The 26,371-nt window shown below is 35.0% G+C and overlaps 1 protein-coding gene across 1 annotated transcript; it reads left to right on the forward strand.

Annotated features, from left to right (window-relative positions):
* Positions 1-12,654: 12,654 nt before the first annotated feature.
* On the forward strand, positions 12,655-15,024 carry UMAMIT9 (nodulin MtN21 /EamA-like transporter family protein). The gene is made up of 7 exons (XM_089053244.1): positions 12,655-12,960; positions 13,075-13,137; positions 13,289-13,405; positions 13,493-13,742; positions 13,861-14,022; positions 14,123-14,274; positions 14,613-15,024. Exons 1-7 carry the CDS (start codon positions 12,758-12,760, stop codon positions 14,845-14,847), a joined length of 1,182 nt encoding a protein of 393 aa, XP_088909370.1. The 5' UTR covers positions 12,655-12,757; the 3' UTR covers positions 14,848-15,024.
* Positions 15,025-26,371: the final 11,347 nt, after the last annotated feature.

Here is a 26,371-nt window from a genome sequence, read left to right on the forward strand (position 1 = left end):
ATATATTTCTTTATTACTTAAAACAGAAATCTGGGGATTTAGAAAATCAAGATGAAGAGAAGAAAGAAGAAAAAAAAGATGAAGAGAAGAAAGAAGAAAAAAAAGATGAAGAGAAGAAAGAAGGAAAAAAAGATGAAGAGAAGAAAGAAGAAAAAAAGATGAAGAGAAGAAAGAAGAAAAACAAGATGAAGAGAAGAAAGAAAAAAAAGAAGATGAAGAAAAGCACAATGAAAGGTATATTCTCATAACTTTGCCTTTTTTATTTGTTTTTCAAATTTCAGACGTTGATAGTTTCTTTAAACCGTCGTTTGTTTTCAAATTAGACGTCGGAATTTGTTTCCTGTGACGTAATAAATTATTCAACACAACGGTATTTTGTTACCGTCGTTTAAATTATTATCAGACAATGTGTTTTCTTTAAACCGTCGTGTTTATTGAATTACCACGTCATTTTATTTTGCTTTATTTCTTTAAACATGGTATTGAAGTAGTTGATTATTCAAAGGTGGAGGTGCCATCTTCCTTACAATCCCTTTGTTGTTATGTGGAAACCACACTAAAGCCTCAGGAGAAGATCAAGACCTTTACAATTGAGAAGGAGGTGTTTGGTGCAGATCGCAGTGCCTTCGTCTTGCTTGAAGATATTACACAGTTAGCAGGCATGGAAGAAATTGGGGCTACTGTGCTTGCAGTATATATGAGGTTTGTCCTTATCAAATATTTATTTCACACTCAAATTTGTGTTGAAAAAAAAAATCATTATAGCATAAGACGTCGGTGGTTTATTTATTGCGTCGTTTGAAACTACTAACCACATCGTTAGTTATGTACCGTCGTGATAAATTAATGATAACGTCGATTTCTATTTCATTGCGTCGTGTGAAATTGTATAATACGTCGTTTGTTTATAAATAACCGTCGTGTGTTTTTTTGTGCTGAATTTTTATATATCTTTGTTTTATATATTTAGGTGCTTATATGATCATTTGAAAGAAGCAAATATGTTCAACATGGTTGGCTTCATCGACCCTGCTCAAGTTAGTGCCAACGCTGGGTTACTAACTGACAGATCACAATTGGTAGCCAGTCGACTTCATAAGACAGATGGTGAACATATTTTCATGATGCCTTACAATCTAGGGTTAGTCTCCTTAACAGGATTTTGTTTGTATGATGCACTGCGTATACAACTATTTAACTAATTTTGTGCCGTTTGAAACATCTAACCACGTCGGTTCTTTACTTATTGAGTCATTTGAAACCTCTAACCACGTCGTTAGTTAAATACCGTCGTGATAAATTTATAATGACGTCGATTGCTACGATATTTCATCGTGTGAAACTATATAATACGTCGTTTTTATAAATAACCGTCGTGTGTTTTCTTGTGCTGACTTTTTTATATATCTTTGTTTTATATTAATTTTGTGTAGCCGTCATTGGGTCTTGCTGATTGTGAGAGCAAAGAAGGAAACCGTCTATTTTCTGGATCCTCTGCCCCGAAATCATGTGGTTAATGAGGAGGCCAAAAACATGGTGAACAGTGCCATAAAAATTTATAATTCTCACATAGGCAGACAAGGCCGTAAAGCACCTATTTGGGAAACTCTGCCAGGCACACCAAAGCAACCCAACAGTGTTGAATGCGGGTATTATGTCATGTGCTTCATGATAGACATCACCATGGATCCTTCCCTGGAGTTTGAGAAGACGGTAAGAAGAAACTTTTTAGATACATTTTATGTGGTTTTTTGTATTATCAACGACGGTCCTTTAAAATTACCGTCGTTGCATCGATATACTACGTCGGTTACGAAAATAACGTCTTCTGTGATTGAATTTCTTTTTATTTATAAAGCTTAATAATCATTGTTTATGGATTGCAGTTTGCCAAGGGAAAAGAGCAAGCGTCATACCCCCAAGCAACCATTGATGAAGTCAGGAATGAATGGGCAGAGTTTGTTTGCCTTCAAATGGAGTAGAGGATTTTTGGAACACTTGATATTTTTATATAATGTACAAATTTTGTCTATAATATATAATGTACAAATTTTGTCTATAATATACATATGTTTTCCCTTGAAAATTTGTTAAGGTTTTCTTAATTTAAAAAAAAATAAAATAAAACAAATTGCATAACCGACGTGTAATAACTTTCCAACGACATAATTATGTTAAAAACCATATGTCAAAAACCGTCGTCTTATGGTGTTGCAAACAAAGTCATCGTTTGAAACAAATTCGACGTAAAAGGATATTTAGACGACATAGATGACATGGTAATTAAATTACACGGCGACACCTTTTTTGTTTAAGTCGTGATATACCATTTGTACGTCGATGGGACGTCGTTTTAGTGAAGATTTCGCCATGGTTTCACTTTTAAACGACGTCCTTTCAACAAGTAAGTCGTTTATTATATTTACAATGTCGTTACTTTCTTAAAGTCGACGTGGTTTGTTGTGTTTGTAGGAATATTTTATTCTATATCATTCAAAATGTTCATAATAAATTTAAAATAGATCAAAAAAATGCAACGTCAACTCCTATGAAGTCATTGATGTATGAAGTCATTGATATATTTTCTTCCCCCTAAACCTTAAAAAAATTTCAATTTGAGTAATACAAATTTAAAATGACCACCCAAAAATAAATTGTTTTGATGAGTCATAACATCACTTATAATTTGATGGTTTAGGGTTTAAGGTTGTTATTTATTAGGGTTTAGGATTAAAGGATAATTTTTGGGGTTTACGGTTTATGTTTGTTATATATTAGGCTGTAAAACCATAAACCCTTTCATAAAATTATATTTTAAAAATATATAATTTAGGGTTTAGGGTTTAGGGTTTAGGGTTTATTTAGGGTTTTATTATTTTTTAACGACGGTATTTATGTTTCCAGTCGATGTTTTTTTTTTGACGACGGTGTTTATGTTCATTTAAAATGACGTTGTACACGAATAACAACGTCATCGATTTTAAAAAAAACGTAAAAGGTTATTTAAATGACGCTATTGGTTCAACAGACGACGTGGTTTCTTTAAAATAAACGGCGTTAAGTTCAGTGTTTGAGCCGTGGAATAATGCATTTACGTCGGTTTTGGTAAAACTTTCGCCATGGTTGCGCTTAGTTTTGACTACTGCTGTTTGATTTTGCGTCGTATATAGTTTTACCACGACGTCTTTAATGTAATAAGCGTTATGTTTAAAGTGAAATTTTAACGACGGTTGTTTTTTCCGTCGATGTTTTAAAGAGCACGCTTTCCAAAAAAATTTCGCGAGACCTAAAATTTTCAGATTTCGCTCTAAGTCTTATACTTGTAACCCTGAACCCTAAAATTTTCAGATTTCGAGCAACATAACATTTCGCTCTCTCACTTAATCTCTAATTCAAAGTTGGGCTCTCTAAGCTCCGTCGAATCCAAGTAGGCCATATTCTGTGAGCTCTGCCAACCTGTAAGTACAAACCCTTATCTTCCCCTTGTAAATTCATTGAATGATATTAGGTTGTTTTGTTAAAGGGTTATATATATATGTTTTGCGATCTTTTAATAATGTTGTTGGAGGTATGGGTTCATGGATTTTCTGTTTAATGTTTTCATAATCACTCTCTGTTATGTTGAATAGGGAATGGATTTAATTTTGTTGGATTTTTTAATCACTCTTTGTTATGTTGAATCAGGAATGGATTTATCATTTTCGTGCTTAGTATATGTCGGTTTCATGCTTAATACCCAACATAAAAATTAATGTATATGTTGTGTTCTTAATAGGGTTTTGGGTTCTTGAAAATAAACTGGGATATCAACACATTTTTAGGCATACGACGACGGTTTTTTCATAAACCGTCATCTGTATTACTTATACACGACGGTGTTCTTTAACTACCGTCGTGGTTATAATTAGACGATGTTTGTTGAAAATCTGTCGTCTATATATGTCTAATACGTCTGTTTTTGTTTAAAAATCGTCGTCTGTGTAGTATATTACTTGCTATTAAAACTTTATATAATCTGCTATAGTGATGGTCATTGCTTGTCTTTTCACTTTATTATAGATAATAGGGTATAGTGTCGGAGATGGATAAATCATGGATGCACTTGGATAGAAGATCGAAGGCATATGAGTTAGGGGTGGAAGCATTTTTGAACTTTTCTGTAGAAAATCTTCTAACTACAACACATATCCGTTGTCCATGTGTTAAATGTGTTAATTTGAAATTGTTTGGGGTTGGAATTATAAGGGATCACTTATACTTTAATGGAATTGACCAAAGCTATAAGAATTGGACATTTGAAGGAGAACCTTGGGAAGCAACTACTAATGCTAGTAGAAATGTTGAAGAAGATGATGACCATAGTAGGTACAGTTTTGTGTCTGAAGAAATAGAGATGGATGATAATGATTTTGGTGATTTTGGATCCGATCCTTATGAGTTTGCCAATGTGATTGGGGATGGAGATCAATAATTGTACCCTGGTTGTAGAAAGTACACGAAGTTATCAGCATTAGTGAAGTTGTATAATTTGAAGGCAAAACATGGGATGAGTGATGTCTGTTTTACAGAATTATTGATACTTCAAGGCAATTTGCTTCTAGAAGGAAATACAATACCGGCCTCTATGTATGAGGCAAAAAACACTTTGTGTGCATTGGGGCTAAGTTATGAGAAAATGCACGCATGTCCCAATGATTGCATCTTGTATAGGAAGAAGTATGAAGATTTAACTCATTATCATACTTGTGGTATCTCAAGGTGGAAGGAAAGCAAAGATTCAATTTTGAAAAGGGTGTGCCAGCGAAGGTGGTGTGGTATTTTCCTCCAATTCCAAGGTTTAAAAGGATGTTTCGATCACATGAGATAGCTAAGAGTTTGACTTGGCATGCTGCTAGAAAATCAATTGACGGTCAGATGTCTCATCCGGGGAATTCCCCGTCTTGGAAACTTCTTGATGATAAATGGCCCGAGTTTGGTAATGAGCCGAGAAACTTGAGATTGGCTCTTTCATCGGATGGATTCAATCCCCACAGTTCTCTAAGTAGCAGATATAGTTACTGGCCAGTTATCTTAGTTACATATAATCTCTCTCCATGGCTGTGCATGAAACGAAAGTTCATGATGTTGACCTTGTTGATTTCCGGTCCTAAAGAACCCGGAAATGATATAGACGTCTATTTGGAGCCTTTGATTAATGATTTAAAATCTTTGTGGGATGGGATTAGAGGAGTGTATGATGCACATAATGGAGAATACTTTACACTTAGAGTTGCATTAATGTGGATAGTTAATGATTTCCCTGCCTATGGAAACTTATCTGGTTGTGTTGTAAAAGATATAAAACTTGTCCAATATGCGGCGATGATACACCTAGTCACAGGTTAAAAAATGGCCACAAAATTTGTTACATTGGGCATAGAAAATGGTTACCAATCAATCATCCATATAGGAGCCAACGTGCAGCTTTTAATGGGAAACCTGAATATGGCACGCCTCCCGAGCCATTAACCGGAGAAGAAGTGCTGCATATGGTTGAAGATGGTGATAGAGTTTGTTAGAAGAAGAAATCAATATTCTTTGATCTCAAGTATTGGAAATACCTTCCTGTGAGGCATGTCCTAGATGTTATGCACATTGAGAAGAATGTTTGCGATAGTATCATTGGTACCTTGGTGGAGATCCCTGGAAAAAATAAAGATGAGATTGCTATTCGATTAGATTTATTGAACATGAGGGTCAAAACTGATTTGCAACCCGAGTATGGAAGAAAGACGTACTCGTTTGCCTCCCGGGCCTTGGAATTTGTCAAGAGCAGAGAAAGAGAGAGGTTTGCAATTCTTTCTATGGTATGAAGGTCCCTGAAGATTATTCTTCAAATATAAAAAATCTTGTATCTTTACAAGATTCAAGACTTCTTGGCCTTAAATCACATGATTGTCATACCTTAATACAACAATTGCTCCCTGTAACAATTCGTTCTGTTTTGGAGAAGCCTGCAAGGTATGCAATAACTCGTTTGTGCTTCTTCTTCAATACTCTATGTGCAAAGACTGTTGATATTTCCAAGCTAGATAAGTTGGAAGAAGATGTAGTAGTTACTTTGTGTTTGCTTGAGAAGTACTTTCCCCCTTCATTTTTTGATATCATGGTTCATCTAGTAGTACATCTTATCAAAGAAGTTCGTCTATGTTGGCCAGTATATTTTAGATGGATGTATCTGTTTGAAAGATATATGAAAATGCTGAAGGGGTATGTTCAGAATTGTACTCGTCCCGAAGGTTGCATTGCTGAGCGGTATATAGTTGAAGAAGCTGTAAAGTTTTGTACCGAGCATTTATCTGATGTTAGTACAGTTGGAGTGCTTCAAGCCAAAAGACGGGAGTTTCAAAGCCATTATCAGGTTGCACAGTGAGCATAGTTGATCGGGACCTGTTGAACCAAGCACATCTATATGTCTTGGAGAATACGGAGGAAGTCCTACCTTATATCGAGTACGTATGAGTTTTATTCTTTAAGTTTCCATTTTAAATTATTTCTTATGTTTATCTTATATGTTTGGGACCGTAATGCTTGAATTTTTTGTGTCATGTAGGCAACATATGATCCACATCAAGACCGCTTATCCAAAATTTAGAAAGAGAACAAAGTGGCTGCAGGATAAGCATAATAGCACTTTCATTCAATGGCTACGCTTCAAGGTATATGTTATTGAATAACATATTGGACTTTTAATTTTCTTCTTTCTATGTTAGATTGAATTAAGATATGATTAATTTGCAGGTTCAAAGTGAACTTAATGAGGAAGACAATCATGGCGTATCAGAAAATTTAAAATGGCTAGCAGCTAGTCCAAACATGGCAGTGCCATCATATAGGAGCTATCTTATTAAAGGTATTAAATTTAACATCAAGACACAAGATGATGTGTAGACAACTCAAAATAGTGGAGTTTATTTACTTGCACATACCATGCAAGTTGCTAGTGCTAAGGATAAAAACCCAATTCTCTTAAATATGGGTTTCTATGGTGTCATTCAAGAAATTTGGGACCTTGACTACCAAAAGTTTACAATCCCAATCTTTATGTGTGATTGGATAGATAGTACTTCTGGTCTTGTAGTCGACGAACTTGGATTTACCCTTGTAGATTTGAGTAAAATTGGACATAGGAATGACCAATTTGTTTTGGCTAGCTTCTCAAGTCAAACAAGTATTTTTTGTTGATGACCCGATGCATCGTGGTTGGTCGGTAGTGTTATCAATGCCTAATAGAGAATATAATAATGTTATTGGTGATGATGTCTTAGGTGATGTGAGAATTGAGTGTGAGCCATTTACTAGAGGGATGCCAAATGTTGACACATTTGATGAACTAGTGGGTGAGTTTGGGAGTCAAAATATTCGAAATGGGTGTGAAGATATATGGATTGAATGATGCCTTATGTAATTGGCAGTGTATGACATTAATTTTGTAATATATTGTAATGTGATTTCTTCACTTTCATTATACAGGTTTTGGCCACAAAACAATCAGTACAAAAAATACTGGTTCAAGATTACAAACACGACGGTCTTGATAAAAATGTGAAAAACAAACGTCTGTTCTAATAAAAAACGACGTTTTGGAGCATTCAACGACTGCAATATATTTACCGACGTCTTAAAGCAACGTAACAAAGAAGAACCACGATGCTATTGTGAAACAGTTATTAAGGATATCACGTCGGAGAAGCATAAAGAGCCGCCATGTAATTCCAAATAACACGACTCCAATCCCATAATACCGACGTCTAAAAGACGAGATATCTAACTTGAACGTTACAAAAGACGGCGTCGTCTTAACTTTACCACGTCGAATGTTCTTTCATAAACGAAGTGGAAAAGGATGAATTCACGACGGTATTTGAAATCCATTGGTAAATTTGTCGACGTTAAGATATATTTGGACGTCGTTCCTTTACAAAAACAACGTTATATGAATGTATCAACGTCTCTTTTCTTATGATAATGTCATTAAAAAAATTTTCCACGGCAAATTTCGGATAAACAACGCCGTCTAATAGGAATTAGACGACGATAATTTTGTTAATGATGATGTATAAATTATGAAACACGGCTACCTTTTGCATGATAACGACGTAGTATATTCACGACAACGTTGTCTTTATAAATTAATGTGTCCGTAAGTAATGACCCCAACATATTTTCCACGTCGTTTATTTTCAAATCGTGTCGTTAAAACTATTTTACACAGCGGTGGACTGAGAAACGTTGCCGTCTCAAATTCATTAGACGACGATTATATTTTAAAAGATGACGTATAAATTCTGTAATACGGCTCTCATTTATTTGGAACCGACGTTGTTTATTTAGTACAACGTCGTCTGTTTAAATACATGCGTTGTAAATAATGACCCTAACATCTATTTCCACGTCATCATTAATAGAAAAATTGAAGTGGAAAATTCATTTCACGACGGTTGTTGAAAATGTAGTGACGTAGTAGGAGTCAATAACGTCGTCGATTATGTATTTAAAGACGTCATATTTTTATTTGTCGTGAAAGGTATATTTAACGGCGGTGAGTTTTAGTTCTCGTCATTGTATGTATATCTTGCGGCCATGTTCTGTTAATATATGTCATATGTTTCCTTTTTAACGACTTTTTTTGTTAGAATTGGTCGTCTATTCTTATCCTCGACTGTTTTTTTATCTCTTTTTCCATTACAAAGACGTTGGTTATTATTTGTTAATGACGTTGTTTGTTTTAACAATGATGGTGATTCAGCGTCGTGGTTTGATTTGGGAAAAGATTTCGGTCAATTTCACGACCATTTGAAAAGGGAATAAACGACTGTGAATTCCCGTCGTCTTTTTCCTTTTTTGTAGTAGTGATTGCATTATGGTTGCTTGTAAAGTACAACGGTTTTGTTGTTATAATTGTTGTATAGTCCTATATTAAAACATGAAAATTGAAATGTAACATCGCTTTCACAATGGGTCATCTCAAACAAACCGTCGTATCCATAAGTCTACCTCAACAGTAGGTTATGCCACAACCGTATAGAACGTAAGACGATGATGAAAAATTATTAAATGACTTAAATAGATTTTAAGACGATGATTTTAGAATATGTACCATTGTTTGTAAATCAAATTAACGACAATTCTGTACTCAAATTGTTGTCTAGATAATAAACCAACGACGCTTTTTAGAATATGTACCGTTGTTTATAATCAAAACAATGACGGTGAAAAATCCTCATAGTTGGGGAGTAAAAAGATGTTGGTAGAATAGACTGCGGGTTTGAATCAATAAAGACACTGATTTTTCACCGACTTCTTTTTAAGTTTTTGTTAGTCTTATTTATACATTCATCACAAGGAAACTAAATGTGTAGGGGTTACTTTCATGGCACTAGCAAGGGATAGCACTCCAAAGATTTTGGATAGGGTACCATGAAAGTTATCTCTTACTCCAATAGAGGCCTTGTAGACAAATGCCATGCCAGTTACTTACACAAACAATGTCGACCAGAAAAAAAAAATATATTTTGAAATGGAAGAAATTAAGAAGAAAGAAAGTAAAATCAGACAAAGAAAGATAAGAAAAACAGCTTTGTTTTCTTCCCTAGACAAGTGCCTCATAAGTTCCAACACATTTAAAGCCTTTGTGGGCCATACACAGAAACCCACTTCCCCCCACTTCACTGGCCGGCACACCACACTTGCACTGAATTGGAGTCCCATCAGACATTTTTTCGAATGCCTTGAAACACTGACAACTCCTTTGCCTCGCCCTTAACATGGTTTGCTATAATTGTCCTAGACCAACGCTTATCTCCCTTTCATTTCGACATGGAAGGCAAACAAAATGAGCAAACCACTTGTTGATCGCATCCTTTTGCTTTTATCTCCATTGTCCATTTGTTCAAATCTTCAGAAATTTGTCGGGCCTCACACAGAGACGTGTATGTTGCACATTGATTTAGTGACCAAGTATATGGACACTGCTTGTCTCCTTTTCTCGAAGAAAGCATTACTTTTCCTTGCAAGTTACATTTGACATATACGCAAAAATAATCTATAAAAAACACATAAAAAATTATTCACACATGTCAAACTGATATTGGCAAAATAATAGGAGTTTCTACTTCCAAGAGAACAAAGGAAAAAGGCAAGTGTTTTCGGCCTAGTATATATCAAAAGATTGTGTTCCCGCTGAGATTGTATTGAACATTCCTCAGAAGCTTTTTTCAGAACTGCGCCTATTGCCGCATGCGATATCACAAATCATTTGAGACGATTGGGTGATGATTAGACGCCCATTTATATAAAAACTCCGTTGGTGCTAGCTCCACTTGATTTCATCTGAGAGTGAGAGCTACTTGATATTGTACATACTGCTTTTCCTCTGCTCCCATGGAACAAAGAATTTATGGCTGAAATCCTCCTAGTTAGTCGAATTAATGAATTGTTAGTAGTATTTTTTGAAAGAAATAAAAAATAAAATCCAAGAAAAAGTTTCCATGTGACAAATAGGACACTGCTAATGAACCTCAAATTCCTTCAGAATGGAAAAATTAAAATGTATATTTGATACCTCATGTGATATGTCGACGTGGTGTAATTTTGGTGCGTTCGTATACCAGTAGGATGCCGTGTTATATATCAAACAACGTGAATAATATTTCAGATGACAAGTTTGTTTGTTTAGGGTTCTTCCTTAAATATCCTTTTTATTTTTTTTGCAAGTTATAATTCGAGTACTCAGACCCCTAAAGCTTTTTGCATGCTGAATAAGCTACGGATATTAACGTTATGTCCCAAATTAAAGTTTCCAGGTGGCCACTGATTCATTAACAGGTTGGAACTGAGGATAAAACCTCCACTCATCATAAAGAAAATGGATGATATACAAGCGTTTGCTCATTCATTTAATGATTGTACTTTTATAAGTAGTAATTTTGGATGAGAGTTGAACAGGTTAAAAATATCGCACATTAAAATATGGAAGTCTTAGCGTAAGAGCTGAAAAGTTCGTGAGCATCTGTTTATTGTGAATTGATTTGGTATCAGAACTATCTAATGTGGCAACACCCACCTACCATAAATGTTCACACATCACCAAATAAAAAATTGTCCGCGTCTTACGAGCACTCTCATTACCATTTTATAAACTGAACAAAGAAGATGATAAAAAGAAAAAGAAAAAAAGGGATACAAGTAAAATGGCCGCCGGTGGGTGAGTAGCTCTTTTTTTTTTTTTTTTAATTAATTATTGCTAAAGAAAAGAAGATTAAGGACTAAGCTAAAAGGATATTAAAAATAAAACCACAGCATATATGATTAATATTTTTGAAGTGAGATATCCATGCGTAAGGACTATGAGGCATGTGAGTTTTTATATTGTGATTTGGCTTTCACAATTTTAAAGTTGGATGGATCCGAGGGTGTTGATTTGTTGAGACAAAACGTACGTACGTCATGGAACCTATGTTGGCTATGCCATGCAATTATTCGGGACTATTACTTTATTCGCAATGGGCTCTATGTCATCAAAAGCTTACTACACCTTCACCACTTTTATTACTTTCAATGCCTTGTCCACAAAAGAACACATGTAACGCACCTTTCCCAGCTCATATCATGCCAAACCTATAGCCCAACTTGTATTTTAATTACCTTAATAATATATAGAAATATTTAATTTTCTCTGATAAATTTTTCATATGGGTAATAAGAATGTCGAAGCAGATTTAGAATGCATGATAGAGGATAAATACTCTTACAGGCGATATTACCAAAGAGAAAAATCAAATCTAAAATATCGAGTACAAGGATAAATACTTTACAGGATACTACTAGACTTTTTAGTTTACAGATTAAGATGATGACAACTTGGTATACATGTGTCAATATCTACTACCACATACTTTATGAAGAAAACTTATGGTGAAAAGTATCTCATAGACTTAGAAATAAATGAAATGTGTAATCGGCCAACTTAGTCTGGCCATATATTGACACCACAAAAGTGATTAACTAAAGAATATATGGAATTTCATTTACTAAACGTTAATAAATAAATAGAAAAAAGAATGAAAAAAGGTATTTTATGAGAAAAAAGGTGTATCGTCCAACTCTGATTATTAATTTTTCCTTTTTTTATTATAGCATATGAGTAATTAGTTTTGTTAGAAATAGATTATAAATTTCTAAACACAACAAGATTAATTAAACATTTGATTTAGCTTTAATTAGCCATCTAGCATCCATGTCAAATTTACGAATATTCCAATACGACATCATTCTGATCTCTATTAAAAAAATAAAAATAAGATTATAATGAAACTACACTCATTTTCCATTCACACTATGGGATAGATTTGTAACCCCAAAAAAAATAATTAAAAGAGATATGATTCGCTGAGGAATCGCTAGAAGTGTGCTAATGGAAAAACAAAAAACAAAAGGATGTAGAGTTGGCTTCATTTCTTTCCGACAATATTTGTATAGTGGATGGTGTAAATTCTGATAGTTGAGCAGCAAGTTGAGAGTGAGGTGACGAACATTGTTTTTATATCTTTTATTAAATAAAGTCACTGGCACAACAAGCACAGTTCTCTCCCTCCTGTATAAATATGCGGGCATTCTCCTCACTCGTCTCTAGGGAGAAACACAATTTCTTTGAGTGTTTTCTCTCTGTCTTCTATATTTCTACTAGCAAAGTCCTCTAAACTTTCCTTCTTCAAAAATGGCGAAAGCTGGTTGCTTTAGCAGCTTCCTTGAAAGCTCCAAACCCTATTTTGCAATGATCTCTCTTCAATTCGGCTACGCCGGAATGAATATCATTACCAAAGTCTCTCTCAACAGAGGAATGAGCCACTATGTTCTTGTGGTTTACCGCCATGCCTTCGCCACTGCTGTTATAGCCCCCTTCGCCTTCTTTTTCGAGAGGTGTGAATATGAAGCAGTAGTACTAGTAGTCTTTTAGAAATGGCCTTCTTGGTCAATAACTTGACAAAACTTTGATATGATCTTAAATATATTGTTTGTTTCTACTCATTTCAGGAAGGCGCAACCCAAAATTACTCTCCCAATTTTCATGCAAATATTTGTCCTCGCTCTTCTCGGGTTAGTTACTAATTACCATTTTTAATCATACGTAAATATTCTTTTACTAGACAGTCTGACATTAACGTTGGCAAACTATCTGGCAAAACAATTTGCAGCAGCCTTAATGATAATGGCATTTTTCTAATTTTATACCCCTTTCGTTTTGTAGGCCGGTGATTGACCAGAACTTCTACTATGCTGGGTTGAAATATACGTCACCGACATTCTCTTGTGCCATGAGCAACATGCTCCCGGCGATGACTTTCGTCATGGCCGTCATATGCAGGTAAGCAAATAATTTCTTTTGAATGCTAATAATTGCGGCCGATGATCATGAATTAATTATGTTACTTTGACTTGGTGGAATCAAAAGGATGGAAAAGCTAGACATGAAGAAATTGCGTTGTCAGGCAAAGATAGTGGGAACCGTATTGACAGTGGCTGGGGCCATGTTGATGACCTTATACAAAGGCCCCATTGTAGAGATGTTGTGGTCTAAATATATTCATCCACGAAAATCTTATGTCACAGACACCACTGGAACTGGTGACAAGCACTGGTTTTTGGGCTCCATTCTCCTCACCATTGCTACTCTTGCCTGGGCTTCTTTGTTTGTTCTACAAGTAAGTGGTCGCAGAGCCAAAGAAAAAAAAACCATTTTTCTTTTTCATTTTTTTATTTTCCAAAGAAAGTAAATTAATATGAACATTTTTGTTTTGTTTGTTACCCATTGAACAACAGAACAAGGCGTTGCAGACCTACAGGAATCATCAGCTGTCTCTCACATCAATGGTGTGCTTTATTGGCACTCTGCAAGCTATTGCTGTTACCTTTGTGATGGAGCACAAACCCTCTGTCTGGAAAATTGGCTTTGACATGAACCTCCTTGCTGCTGCCTATGCTGTATGTCTCTCTCTCTCTCTCTCTCTCTCTCTCTCTCTCTCAATTTCATTCGTTAATAATCACACTAACCTTTTGTTTTATCTTTTTCAATTTCTTAAAGGGGATTGTCACATCAAGCATTTCATACTATGTGCAAGGGCTAGTGATGAAGACAAGAGGGCCTGTATTTGCAACTGCTTTTAGCCCTTTGATGATGATCATTGTAGCAATCATGGGCTCCTTCATCTTGGCAGAACAAATATTTCTTGGAAGGTAATTTTCTGTTCCCATCAACCTTTTCTTGCATCTATGCATGCTCTCATGCATGCATCTCTAGGATATTAGTTGTTAATCCCCTTCTAGCATCCTTCTCCACAAACACAATTCTCTATTAAAATACAAATATATATTCATATGTTTCTCACAATATTCTATTTTGATCATGTATAACATGGCTCGAGATTTATGAAAATAATAAAATATTCGGTTTGGAGTGTGAGAAGCTATATAGTAATTAAATTACGATAGCGTTACCCTTGTAATTTTAATACGTTTAATCTTATTTTATTATTTCAAGTCCACTGATTAATTAACTTCACTTCTTCCTGCAGTGTGCTCGGAGCCGTATTGATTGTCTTCGGCCTTTACTCAGTCCTGTGGGGAAAACACAAAGAAGGATTGGAGATTAAAGAGGAGATACCGGAGGTGATTAAAGGTTCACATGTCAACGGCGTATCGATGTCGACCATTACTGGAGATGCTGAAGCTAACAAGCTCTCCTCAGTTGCTATTTCGATGCCCATCCCAGAACCCGGCATGAAAGCCAACCCAAAGCCAAGCGCCTAAACAGATCAAGAGAATATGCATGGCAATGGGCTTTTTTGTCTTTTCAGCACCTCATTTTCTTAAAAGTTCTAGTTTTCAAACCTTATGGGGTTTTGCTGTATCATCCATGTAATCTAATATTGTAATGATTTTGAGCTAATGGCAATTAAGAGAATCACAAACCCTCTGCTTTCACAATTTTCAAACTTGCTCTCTCTCTCTCTCTCTCTCCTCTTTTAGTTGGACATTTTTGTCTGTTTTTACACGTGGGACAGTTGCTGACGTCTGATTCAGATTCCACTGAGGAGTACTACATGCATGCGTGGTAGACACTTTGATATGTTGGGGGGGGCATCTAGTTGAATCCATCTTGGCTTGTTTATGTTCCCCGAATCTTATTTGGACACCCAATATTTGCATCTGATGCTGCCTCCATTTAAATTCCCTTGATACAACAAATTCCACGACTAGCTAGTTATATCGATCCAGCACCCAAATGATTCCTCCATCAATCATAGCAAAATCTGTACAGGAAGATACTATTTTGGACGATTTCAGATCTTCTATTTATTTTTATTTTATCATTAAAATTATATTCAGCTAAGGCCGGAGCCACCCTTAGGCTCGGGTGGGATCCATCCCATTTTTGAAAATACAACAATTTAGTGCACATGAGGGTCTGTTTGGGAGTTTTTCTGGAAAAATTAAAAGCGCTTATGATAGGGTTTGACAGAAAAGTTAAGAAGCGCTTTTTGGAAAAGCATATGCTATGTGCTTCTTCATGAAGCTCTCCCAAATGCTTTTCCAGAAAACACTTTATAAAAATTCAATATTTTTATAATAAAATAATATAGATAAAAGAGAAAAAAAATTACAGCCCAATCGTGTGAAAACTTCTAGCTCCACCCTTGCCTGAAATCATTATTTCAAGTTGTTTAGATCATTTGAATCTTGGGCCTTTCAGCAACCTGAACCAGTTACAGAATAAAGCAAAATTTGTCAAAGAATAAAGCATGTATATATTTTCAGACTTGTTCTTGTTAATTTTTAATTTTTTAATTTTTTTTTACATACGTAGAGGGTTGGGGGAATGTTCTCTCGTTTAGGCACAGAGGCTTCTGGATCACACTCAATGGTTCTATTCTGTAGTATAAAGCGTACATGAGAATGGTATCTTGTAGAGCTTATCGCTCTTTTCATTCGAAATAGGTAGTTAATTAATATTTTGCTTGAATGTTTGTGTTATGTCGGCGATCTCTAACTCTTTATGGGAATTCAATCCTCATTAGGGAAGAGAACCCCACACCAATAAGATTACTCTTCTGAATATGCAACTTTTTCTACTGACTTAAACATCGAAGAAGTTTCAATCAACCCGATTTTATTAGGGTTCACCTGTTCAATCAATCCAAACAAGATTAGGAAACGCTCAGTTTAACAGTGTCAATCTAGTAAAAACTGCCGTACAATAGCCAAAAAAATGTATACATATATGGTTATCATGCGTCTATAATATTGTATTGTTGAAAGATGAGTTTTTCTTTTAATCTTGTGCGCCCATTATGAAGACAAACTTAAAGCCCTGTTCTTAACTTCTTGCTTGATACTTTATAATTTTTAAAGTTAAAAGCCGTATTGGAAGATGATGCATGGCAAATGGCTGTCAATTTCATGCTGCAATGGCTATTCTTTCGCTATCTCTTGGCACCTGACAAATGTAATGCATTATTATGTGTATATTTTTATAATCTTGTGATCATTTAGCGCATGCCTTGCAAAGTACCTATTTCAAAAGTTTCTCAATTTTCATATGTCCAAAAGAAAAAGAAAACATTTGTTCATTTGCGATTTAAATATATATTTTTCTGGTTGAGAAATGCGATTTAAATATTCAAGCAAACAATAATGCTTGGTTTTATTGTTTGTTCTATAAGCAATAATTGTCCTCCTGTTAGTTAAAAAAACAATATTCTGTCTATAAGTGCTCTATATTAATAATCACACACACCCACATATAGTACACCATATATACATGGTTTTTTCGTACATATAAAGTCTCTTTTATACAAGTGATAATATAAACTACAAGGAGATGAGAGTTTCTCTCACACACATACAACCAAAGTGTCATTAGAGACTACTGGTGTACAAGTTAATTAAAGGCCCTTTTCCACTGGTCATGTTGGCACAAAGAATAGGTTTTGATTTTGACTAAACAAGATTATTATCTTTTTCATTAAACCATGTTGTTAGATAAGATGATCTTTCATTAAACTCTGGTGTTTGATTTTGATCCTTTATTAAAAAAAAATTATTATGAATATACACGTAAATATATTATATTCTAAATATACTATTTATTACACTACCATACGTAGGTATAATGTACTACATACATGTATTGTCACAATAATATACCTAATTAGAATGGCTAAAATCAAAATCTAATTAATTTAACATATGGCCTAGTAAAGATCAATATGTCAAATGATAGAAATCTAAATGCCCCTTCGAGCCTCCAAGCCCTCTGAATTTGTATCTTTCCGACCAATTTCATGGAGAGAATGCCTTCAAATTCCATGAAACAGTAGTATCATAGGATCTGTACTTGATTCGTTTCTCCATTGGACTCCCACACAGCATATTTAAGTGGACAAGTTGCATTAATTCCTTATTTCAAAGAATATCTCCCACAGCCATGTATGGATCTCATCTGCCGTTCACATTATCAATTACGCAACAAGATTTGCATCTATATATTCCCTCCCACAAATGGTTGACAAGTCTCTTGATATTACATGAACAAATTGGGTTTGATATTTCTCTCTCTCTCTCTCTCTCTCTCTCTCTCTCCTCCCCAGATATCACAATGAAGGGGAAAACAAATGATACTAGTAGACTATGGAGATATATATTAGATGATGGCAGCAATACTATGAACCTTATCCATTTTGACATAAGCAAAGGGAATTTGCTTAAACCCACTACATGTTTTTTCTATAATTGATAAAGCATACTGATATCCACCTTGCCAAGTTTGCACTGTGTGCCTCAACATTGACAGAACATTCTCTCATTAAGCAAGTAATGGATGTAGTGGCCAATTACTTAGCTATCAAGGATTAATGTGTACTAAGCAATTAATTAATCGCCAATTGAAAGTATAACATATTTAGGTGGAGAGGCTCCTAGGGTTTAGCACTTAATCCAACCATTGTCGGATTCTCAGAAATTACTTTATAATCATGTCAAATTATGGCTTTATTATTTTTATATGAAATGAATAAGAATCTACGTTTGCAGCTTAACTTTTTTATGTCCAACAAATCTGCACGATTGTATTGCTCTTTCTTAACGCATTTCTTTCTTTCTCCATTTAGCATATGAAAAAAATGTAGTTGATACATTGGCACTCCAAAATTATTATAAGGGGAGAGGATTTTCTCACACGCACACTACTAAGGTGTCATGGAGGTTCGAACTTGAAATCACTAATCTCTAAATCAAGACATTTTTTCACCGGGCTACACCATACTCTTCACGCCTCTCTTTATTATTAATCTCCATTTTTTTTAATCTTATCATTATATATATTAAAAAAAAATTGAAACTCGAATAGTGAGATTTCTATTAAAACTTGCATCCATGAAATGGGATTGAAATAGTAAAAATAAAAAATAAAAATGTGAAGTGCATGATGATCATTTTAGAGTGCAAATTGTAGCAACTGACTGAAAAGACAAAAGATCCTTATTAATGCCAATCACCTTTTTCTCCAACCTGTAATTAGATTCCATTTCCATATAAGCAAGTACTATTGCAATTGGGGTAGCTAATCTGAAAGATTGAGCATTTCATTTGAGGAAAACTATGCACTTTGACAACTTAAAAATGATCAAAAGAGAAATGCATACACATTAACTTTTTTATGTCGAACAAATCTGTATGATGGTATTGCTCTTTCTTAACGCATTTCTTTCTTCCTTCATTTAGCATATGAAAAAATGTAGTGGATATATTGGCACTCCAAAATAATTATTCTCAATTCCTCTCTTTTGAATGTAATAGCGATAGTCTAAATTATATAAGGGGAGATGAGTTTCTCACACACACAATACCAATGTGTCACGGAGGTTAAAACATAAGACCACTCATATGTAAGTCAAGACCTTTTTTCACTGGACTACACCCCGTTGGCTCTCCACTTTATTATTATAATATCCATTTTTTTAATCTTGTAGTGAGATATATTAAAACTCGCATACATGAAATGGGATTGAAATAGTTTTTTATTTATTTAAAGAAAGGCATAATGATCATTTTAGAGTGCAAATTGTAACAACATCTTGAAAAGACAAAATATCCTTACTAATGTCAATCGCATTTTTCTCCAACCTTTAATTAGATTCCATTTATATATAAGCAAGCACTATTAGGTAGCTAATCTGAAAGTTTGAGCATTTCATTTGACTTTCACAACTTAAGAATTATCAAAAGAGAAATGGATACACATTACTTTAGCCAAGTAGTATACTTGAATCATGCTAATATGCACAAAAGTATGCAGATATATATCTAATACATTGCATGTGCTTAGCTTTTGCACATGTTGAAATATCAATAATAGATACAAGTGTGCCAAGTCTAGAATTCTCTTTGCACTGTATCAGTTCTAGAAATGTCCCAAACAGGTTTCAATTCCACTCAGAATCTCATTGCTCTAAAAAGTATTCTTGGCATTGATTCAAAGCAAACATTTAATTACTCCCCCTAACTTCAATAAATAAAATAAGTTCAAAGCAAACATTTAATTACTCCCCCTAACTTCAATAAATAAAATAAGTTCAGAACTAATTCCTAAATTCCTTCTTGTTTTAGTTGGATCCTAATCCATATGTATGAGTGCCAAATTGGGGACATCATCTTGTAGTGCTGATCCTACTCATCAAATATATATATATATATATATAGATAGATAGATAGATAGCGCTTCTATTGAAGGATTTCTCAAATAAGCTTATTTGAGGGACACTCTTATAGGGCGTATGTTGCATTGTATTTTACTAATCTAAAACATCTATTTTGTAAATATTCATTCAAAGATCATTTCTATAAATAAATAAAAAATAACTTGAATCCGATATCATTTGATCACTCAATTAAAGTATTGAAATTTTAGTACTTTCTTGAAGTACACTATGTTCATTGATTTTATAGGAAACAATTAGATGTCTAAACAATTTTTGATTTGTCTAATTTTTTGCAAGAATGATCTACGAATGAAGACCTAAAAAATAGATAATTTGAATCGTTAAAAAAAAAAAAATCGTAGGATACCGTAAAGGGTTTTCCTCAAATAAAATTATTTGAAGTATCCCTCAATAGAAGGAGATTATATATATATATATATATGAAATATAAATCGTGAGAAAAAAGCTCAATAATGTATTTTATTAATGAAAATATCAAATAATTTATGCCCATTAGTTATTGGGTTTAATTAAATTACAGGCCTGATCTGCATGCATGGCAACCACTAAGCTTTACTTAATCATATGCAGCAACAACAACAGCAATTGTTGATTCTCCACACCACACACGTATAATTGTATCTGCCGTGTGCTTCTTTTCATAAGTCACTATTGTTACGTATCACGGAGACACTTAACCATAATCCCAAATCTGTTTAAACTATTCGCACTAACTTATGCTATTCGATTCTTGTTTCTTCAACTTCGAATTTGTATACGTGTCAGATTCGTGTTTGTAGGTTACTCTTGTGTCAATCCTAGGGTTTTTATTGAAAATAATGATTCATTGGATGTATAACTTTACTTGGTTGAGTTTCAGATTTGGTGGAGATGCACTCAGAGAAAATCGTTATTCCACTAATACATAAATAACATAAACTAGAGAAGAAGTTTCTAAAGACTCAAAACTCTGTAGCAAAACGCTTTTACAAGCATTAATTAGGGTCAGTTTGGAATTGTTGTCACTTTTAAAAAAAGTTGTTTCTGCTGTGCTTTGAAAATAATTAGCTATAAAGTAAAGCAGCTCCATGTTTGGTAAACAATATTTTAAAAGTATTGTTAATAAAAAAAGCAGTGTCAAAACTCTTTGGTAAATTTTAATATAAAACTGTTATACCTGTGAATAATGACTAAAATAGACAATATGTTGAAAGCATTATGTGCTAATTATATGGTGGTAGTGGTGGTGAAAGAGATGGAGGTGAAAGTGGTGGTCAAAGAGGTGGTGGTGGAGGTGGTGGTTGTGGAACTGGAGGTGGAGGTAGTTGTGATAGAGGTGGTGGAGGTTGACGAGAAGGTGGTGGTGGTGGTGGTGGAGGTGGAGGTGGAGCTTGTGGTGGTGGCGGTGGCGGTGTTGGTGGTGGAGGTTGTGGAGTTGGATGTAGAGGTGGAGGCGGCCTCATTTTTAAAAATTAATGATGGTATTTTGGGAATTAAAAAAATTCATTAGAGGCTCATATTTGCTTCTTTTAAAAGTAGCTTTGAAAAGCAACCCAAACTGCTTTTAAAAGCTGCTGTCAAAAGGCCACTATTTTTAAAATAATTGAGATATTTCATTTTTACCAAACACCTTAAACTGCTTAACTTTAAAATGAAGCAGATTTTTGGCCAAAAAAAGCAATTCCAAACGGGGCCTTAGAATCATATGCAAGATGTTAGGCTGCGTTTGGTTCATGGAAAAAGGGATTGGAATGAGAAATTACTTGCTTCCCATATTTGGTAAGCCCAGGGTTGGGAAATGTGTATTCCTACGAGCCATAGGAAAATATTGGGGAAAATGAAACCCTCCATCTATCTTGGGTTTCATTTTCCCTCCTCATAGAAACCAAAGCAAGCTTTAATTACAACTTTTTAAGACTCATTTACCACTATTAACAATTAAAAATATATAGCAAGGCAAACATTAATTACACCTGTCAATGCATATTTCTAATTTAGGGATATAATTGAACAACTAAACAAAATATGTTCCAATCCCTGCACTAACCAAACATGGGAAAAGAATCTTCAATTTCCCTTCCCATGAAAAACTACATGGGGATTGATTTCCGGTAAATTCATTTCCGTGAACCAAAAATGAGTAACAAAATTAGTTTTCCTTTCACTGTCAATCCTCACTGTGATTCTATGCAAAGGAGGAGCCACAAATTTTCACAAAAATATGTGTATATGTATATATTTAAGCAGATGTTGGGGTGAAGTAGATTGAAAAATATGCGGTGGGCTAATTTCCACTAAATAAGGTGAACTTCCCAAAAATTAGCATTAAATAACTCCTAACTTTTGAAACATCCGCACCGGGCTGAAAGGCCCCCCTAGCCTAAGGGTGGCTTTGCCCGGACCTTGATTCTATGGCGAGACCTATAAGGGTTGCTCCACCTTTATTAATTCTATGGTGAGACTTTATACGTGGGGCATCACCGAAATTTTATTGTTGTTTCCGTGTTACTTGTTAGCATTAGATAAAGATCAGTTTCAAGTCGCTCGAAGCAATTTTATTGGATGTCAGGTTACTTGAGGCGCAAGTTTTTTTCATTAAATTTATTAGACTTTCTCAAATGTAAATATCAGCAGGTTCGCACTCAATACAATCTATTGACCTATTTCAAGAACTAGGGCGATTGGGGCCAAATAAGTTGTTTCATACCTTCTCTACTTTCTACCCATTTGTTATCCACAAAAGCATGAAATGACCCGTCCGTTGGTAATTTGTAAGGATTCTCTACTTCAATTGGAGAATCAGAAACATATTTTAGTTTATATTTTCCATAACTTTTATTCTCCCATTACCTCACGTAAGTCAAACAAGGGAAGTTCCATGCAATATCTATATAACAATAATTAATGCAATCCATCTGGTTTTCTCTGAGAATAATTAAAAAAAAGCAGGGTGCTGATTTGCTTTGTTTATTAATTGTAAACTGTGTTGGATTAGCAATAACAACTAAACGAAAAGAAAGCAGGCAATAGTTTTTTGAGATCATGAATCTGACTATAACCACACTAACTCGAGCAATTCGATTGCATATTGGTCTTCTTATTCTCCTTTTATTTCTATTCTGTTTTATATTTCGACAACATAAGGACTAGACGACATGGAATGTATAATAAAAAGTAAATTAACTTTCAAAAATAAAATAAAAAGTAAATAATTATTGATGAAATTGACTTTTACTCTATGCTCTAATTGGTTTTGCAATCGCCACAAAACAAACTCATCCCCAAATTCTTTGTTTTCTTCCATTTTTATATTTAGGGGACCAACTATTTACTCGAACTCTAGTGACCAAACTGAAAATGAGTGATCCTAAAAAAATTGGTGACTGAAATGTGGAGAGAAAACGTGTAAAAAAATTTCACCAAAGTCCACAAACGTGTCATTATTACTACAAAAGGATTAATATATATATATATATATATGTTGCCATGCATAGATTGATACATATACATAACTTTGCATTATATACATATATATATATATATATATGTTGCCATGCACAGATTGATACATATACATAACTTTGCATTATGTACATATATATAGATTGTCATGCAAAGATTGATACTAACGTTTGCCATGCACAGACCTATGTTCATATGTGGACACGTAGACTTATGTTAATACATATATATATATATATCTATATTAATATACACACACGCATCATATTTCATTCGTGTATACGTATGTTCTTCACGAATAGAAGTGCATAGGTTGTTGCATATTCAGTTGGTACTTGGACAATAACTATTGATGGTGAAGGAAACCACAAAGAAGAAGAATGGTTGGTGATGAATCTGGCAAAGTACAGATCATAGGAAGAAAGCAGCACTCAGGTGTGAATTTGTTTGTAGGCCAACCATAGAAAGAACCAAAACATCATTCGTAAGATGACGTACAATCGAGCAAGAAGCCAACGCAGATTCTGAGGGGTTTTCCCTCTCCTCCTTTCCCCTATTTTTCTCTTCCTCTTCTCTTTTGTGAGTGAAGAGAGAAATGCAAAACTCTAAAGGAGAAGGAGAAATATTAAATTGGTGTTAGGAACAGGTTTTGAAAAGCTAAAACTGTCAAGGTCATTAATAAGGTTTCTTGTCTTGTTGTATCTGACATATTGGACTCATGCATATATGCCTATGCCCTAGTGATCTTTTATGACATTGTTAATTGTCATTGTTGTCCTGTTGATGGGCAAGTCATGTACAAGGTTTTGTCCAACGGTCCAAGAAGGCAAGGGTAGTATCCCAAAGAGAGTGTGAGCTAAGTTGAGTTTTTCCCTCAACCCACATGCTAAGCGTGAGCGGGAAGAGGAAAAAAGGGGGCAATGTGGGAGCAAAATAATTCGCTACCGATCCGCCACACCACGAGATCAGATTTAGGCACAACCTAACATAGGTTTATATAGGCGTTGGCCCAATGCAAGTTCTCTTGCGTGAAAGCCCAACACGAGCTCAGATTGGGGTCGATCCAATTTGGGTTCATATACGCATAAGCCCAACGTGAGTTCGTGTTGACATTGGCCCGATACGGGTTAGCATGCGCGTAAACCCAATGCGATTCCGGATGCGCACCGCCCAACGCAGGTTCGGATATGCACCACTCAACGTGGGTTCACAAGCGCATTACCCCATGTTGACTCGTGTACAAGTGGCCCGACATGGGTTTGTGAGTATATTCAAACGATCGCACTCCCCAATCCGCATGAATCAAGGCTCCATTGAGAGTCAACAACGTGCAACTCATGCTAACCGGAAGTGGCGGAAGTGGACATAAGATGTGCAAACTGAAGCTTGCATCCCAAGTCTGTCACCAGATATAAATGGAGTCCCACAACCAGAGAAGGGGATGCGATTTAAGATTCATTGGTGCACTCAAATACACACAAAAATTGACTTGAGCGTAGGAGTATCTTTTGCAGGTACCCATCCCTCTCTCATCTGATTTGGAAGAAGTGTCACTTGGAGATCTGTTTATCTCGTGTGTGGAGTCAAGCCAAGAACCTGTGGAAGACATTCTTATTGTAAGAATTTTTGCTCCAACAGAGACAGACCCGCGTGATCTCCTGACTTGGAAAAGTCAGCAATTTCAACTGGGTTGATAAAGAGTTGACAAGGGCAGGTATAAAGGAAAGACATCTCTAAAAATCTCTGCAACCGCAAGATCAAATCCCTCTTATATATATTCAGAGATATTCTTTGCTCCAGAGAAGGCACCATTTTCAAAAGATATGCAGACTACGTTTTTGGGAGATAAGTAGGAAGCAGAGAGTTGTTCAAAACTGGAAAATCAAACTAACCATCACAGTTTGAGCTCTTACAAAAAGCAATCGAATTGGAAGAAGGGTTAGGTTTCCTTTCAAAAATACAGGGAAGAAACTGCCTTAGTACTTACTACTGAGGACTTATCTGCCAGAATTGATAAAACCCATTTTTCTTTGCATTTAAAAATGAAAGATCTTTTGATAAAATTTTGCCGCCGATTATTAAAAGATTAGAAGCCCCCTCCAAAGCATTTCTTATAAATATAAGATAGGGTGAATAAAGCACAGGGGACAGTCAAAAAAATCAATCAAAGACAAAAACTCAAAATGATCATTTGATCTCAAAGAACCTTCAAACAAACTGAAGCAACCAAAAGCTCATTGAGCCAACAAGAAACAAGACAGCTATAAATCAAAACTTCCAATTTCAAACTTAGAAAAATAAATCTTCCGAAATGAGATTTCTCTTGTTACAAATTTGGTTCAGCAAAAGCCAAGTCAAGCAGAGCTCAGGTTTTACAAATATGAAAACCCCAACAAATTTATAGAGAGCCTTGATCAAGCAGAGCGGTATCACAGTGCGATTCCGGCTTAGTAATCCTCAAGTCCAGCCACTTCGCCTTTCGAAAGAGACCGCAATTCTACCCGTTTAAGAAGCCTTCCAGGCTTGAAATAGATTAAAGCTCACAAACTCGAACATTGGCATCGATTTACAACTGAAACTCAATTGAAGTTCTTGTGATCGATCCAACACATGCATACTCAATCCAACTAGGGTCGAAGCTTTTATCCAGACATAAATGGAAGTCCAGCCTTCTTTTGCCTTTCTAGAGTTGGTTTTTCCTCTTGAGTTTTGTAAAGGCACTTCGCCTAAAACAATTTACTATCTTATCATTTATTCTAGCGAACTACCAGCTTTATATCTGTGAAAAATTGTGAAGTCCTCATCAGATCGAGGCAAAAAGAACTTACTTGGGAGTTATTCCTCACCCAAATTCACAATCGCTTATTTAAAACATCAGTAACTTGGGGCGCAAGTTATCTATTTTTAAGAAGTCGCTAGAATTTTTATTACTAACAGAGCACGCTCGCACACTAAAGAAAGTTGACTTGTTGACCAGTCAATGGTTTTCAAGGTAATGGAGAACTTTACCTTTCTATCACAGAAGCAAATATAAAACGTGAATAGAAAGGTTTTGGAACCATTTCGGAAGCTAGGGTTTTTGGTTCGAGACTTGGATTTACCCAAACTGATTT

Source organism: Prunus mume, linkage group LG5, assembly GCF_029339155.1.
Source record: "Prunus mume cultivar Tortuosa linkage group LG5, ASM2933915v1, whole genome shotgun sequence".
In the NCBI taxonomy this organism is placed as follows: Eukaryota; Viridiplantae; Streptophyta; class Magnoliopsida; order Rosales; family Rosaceae; genus Prunus; species Prunus mume.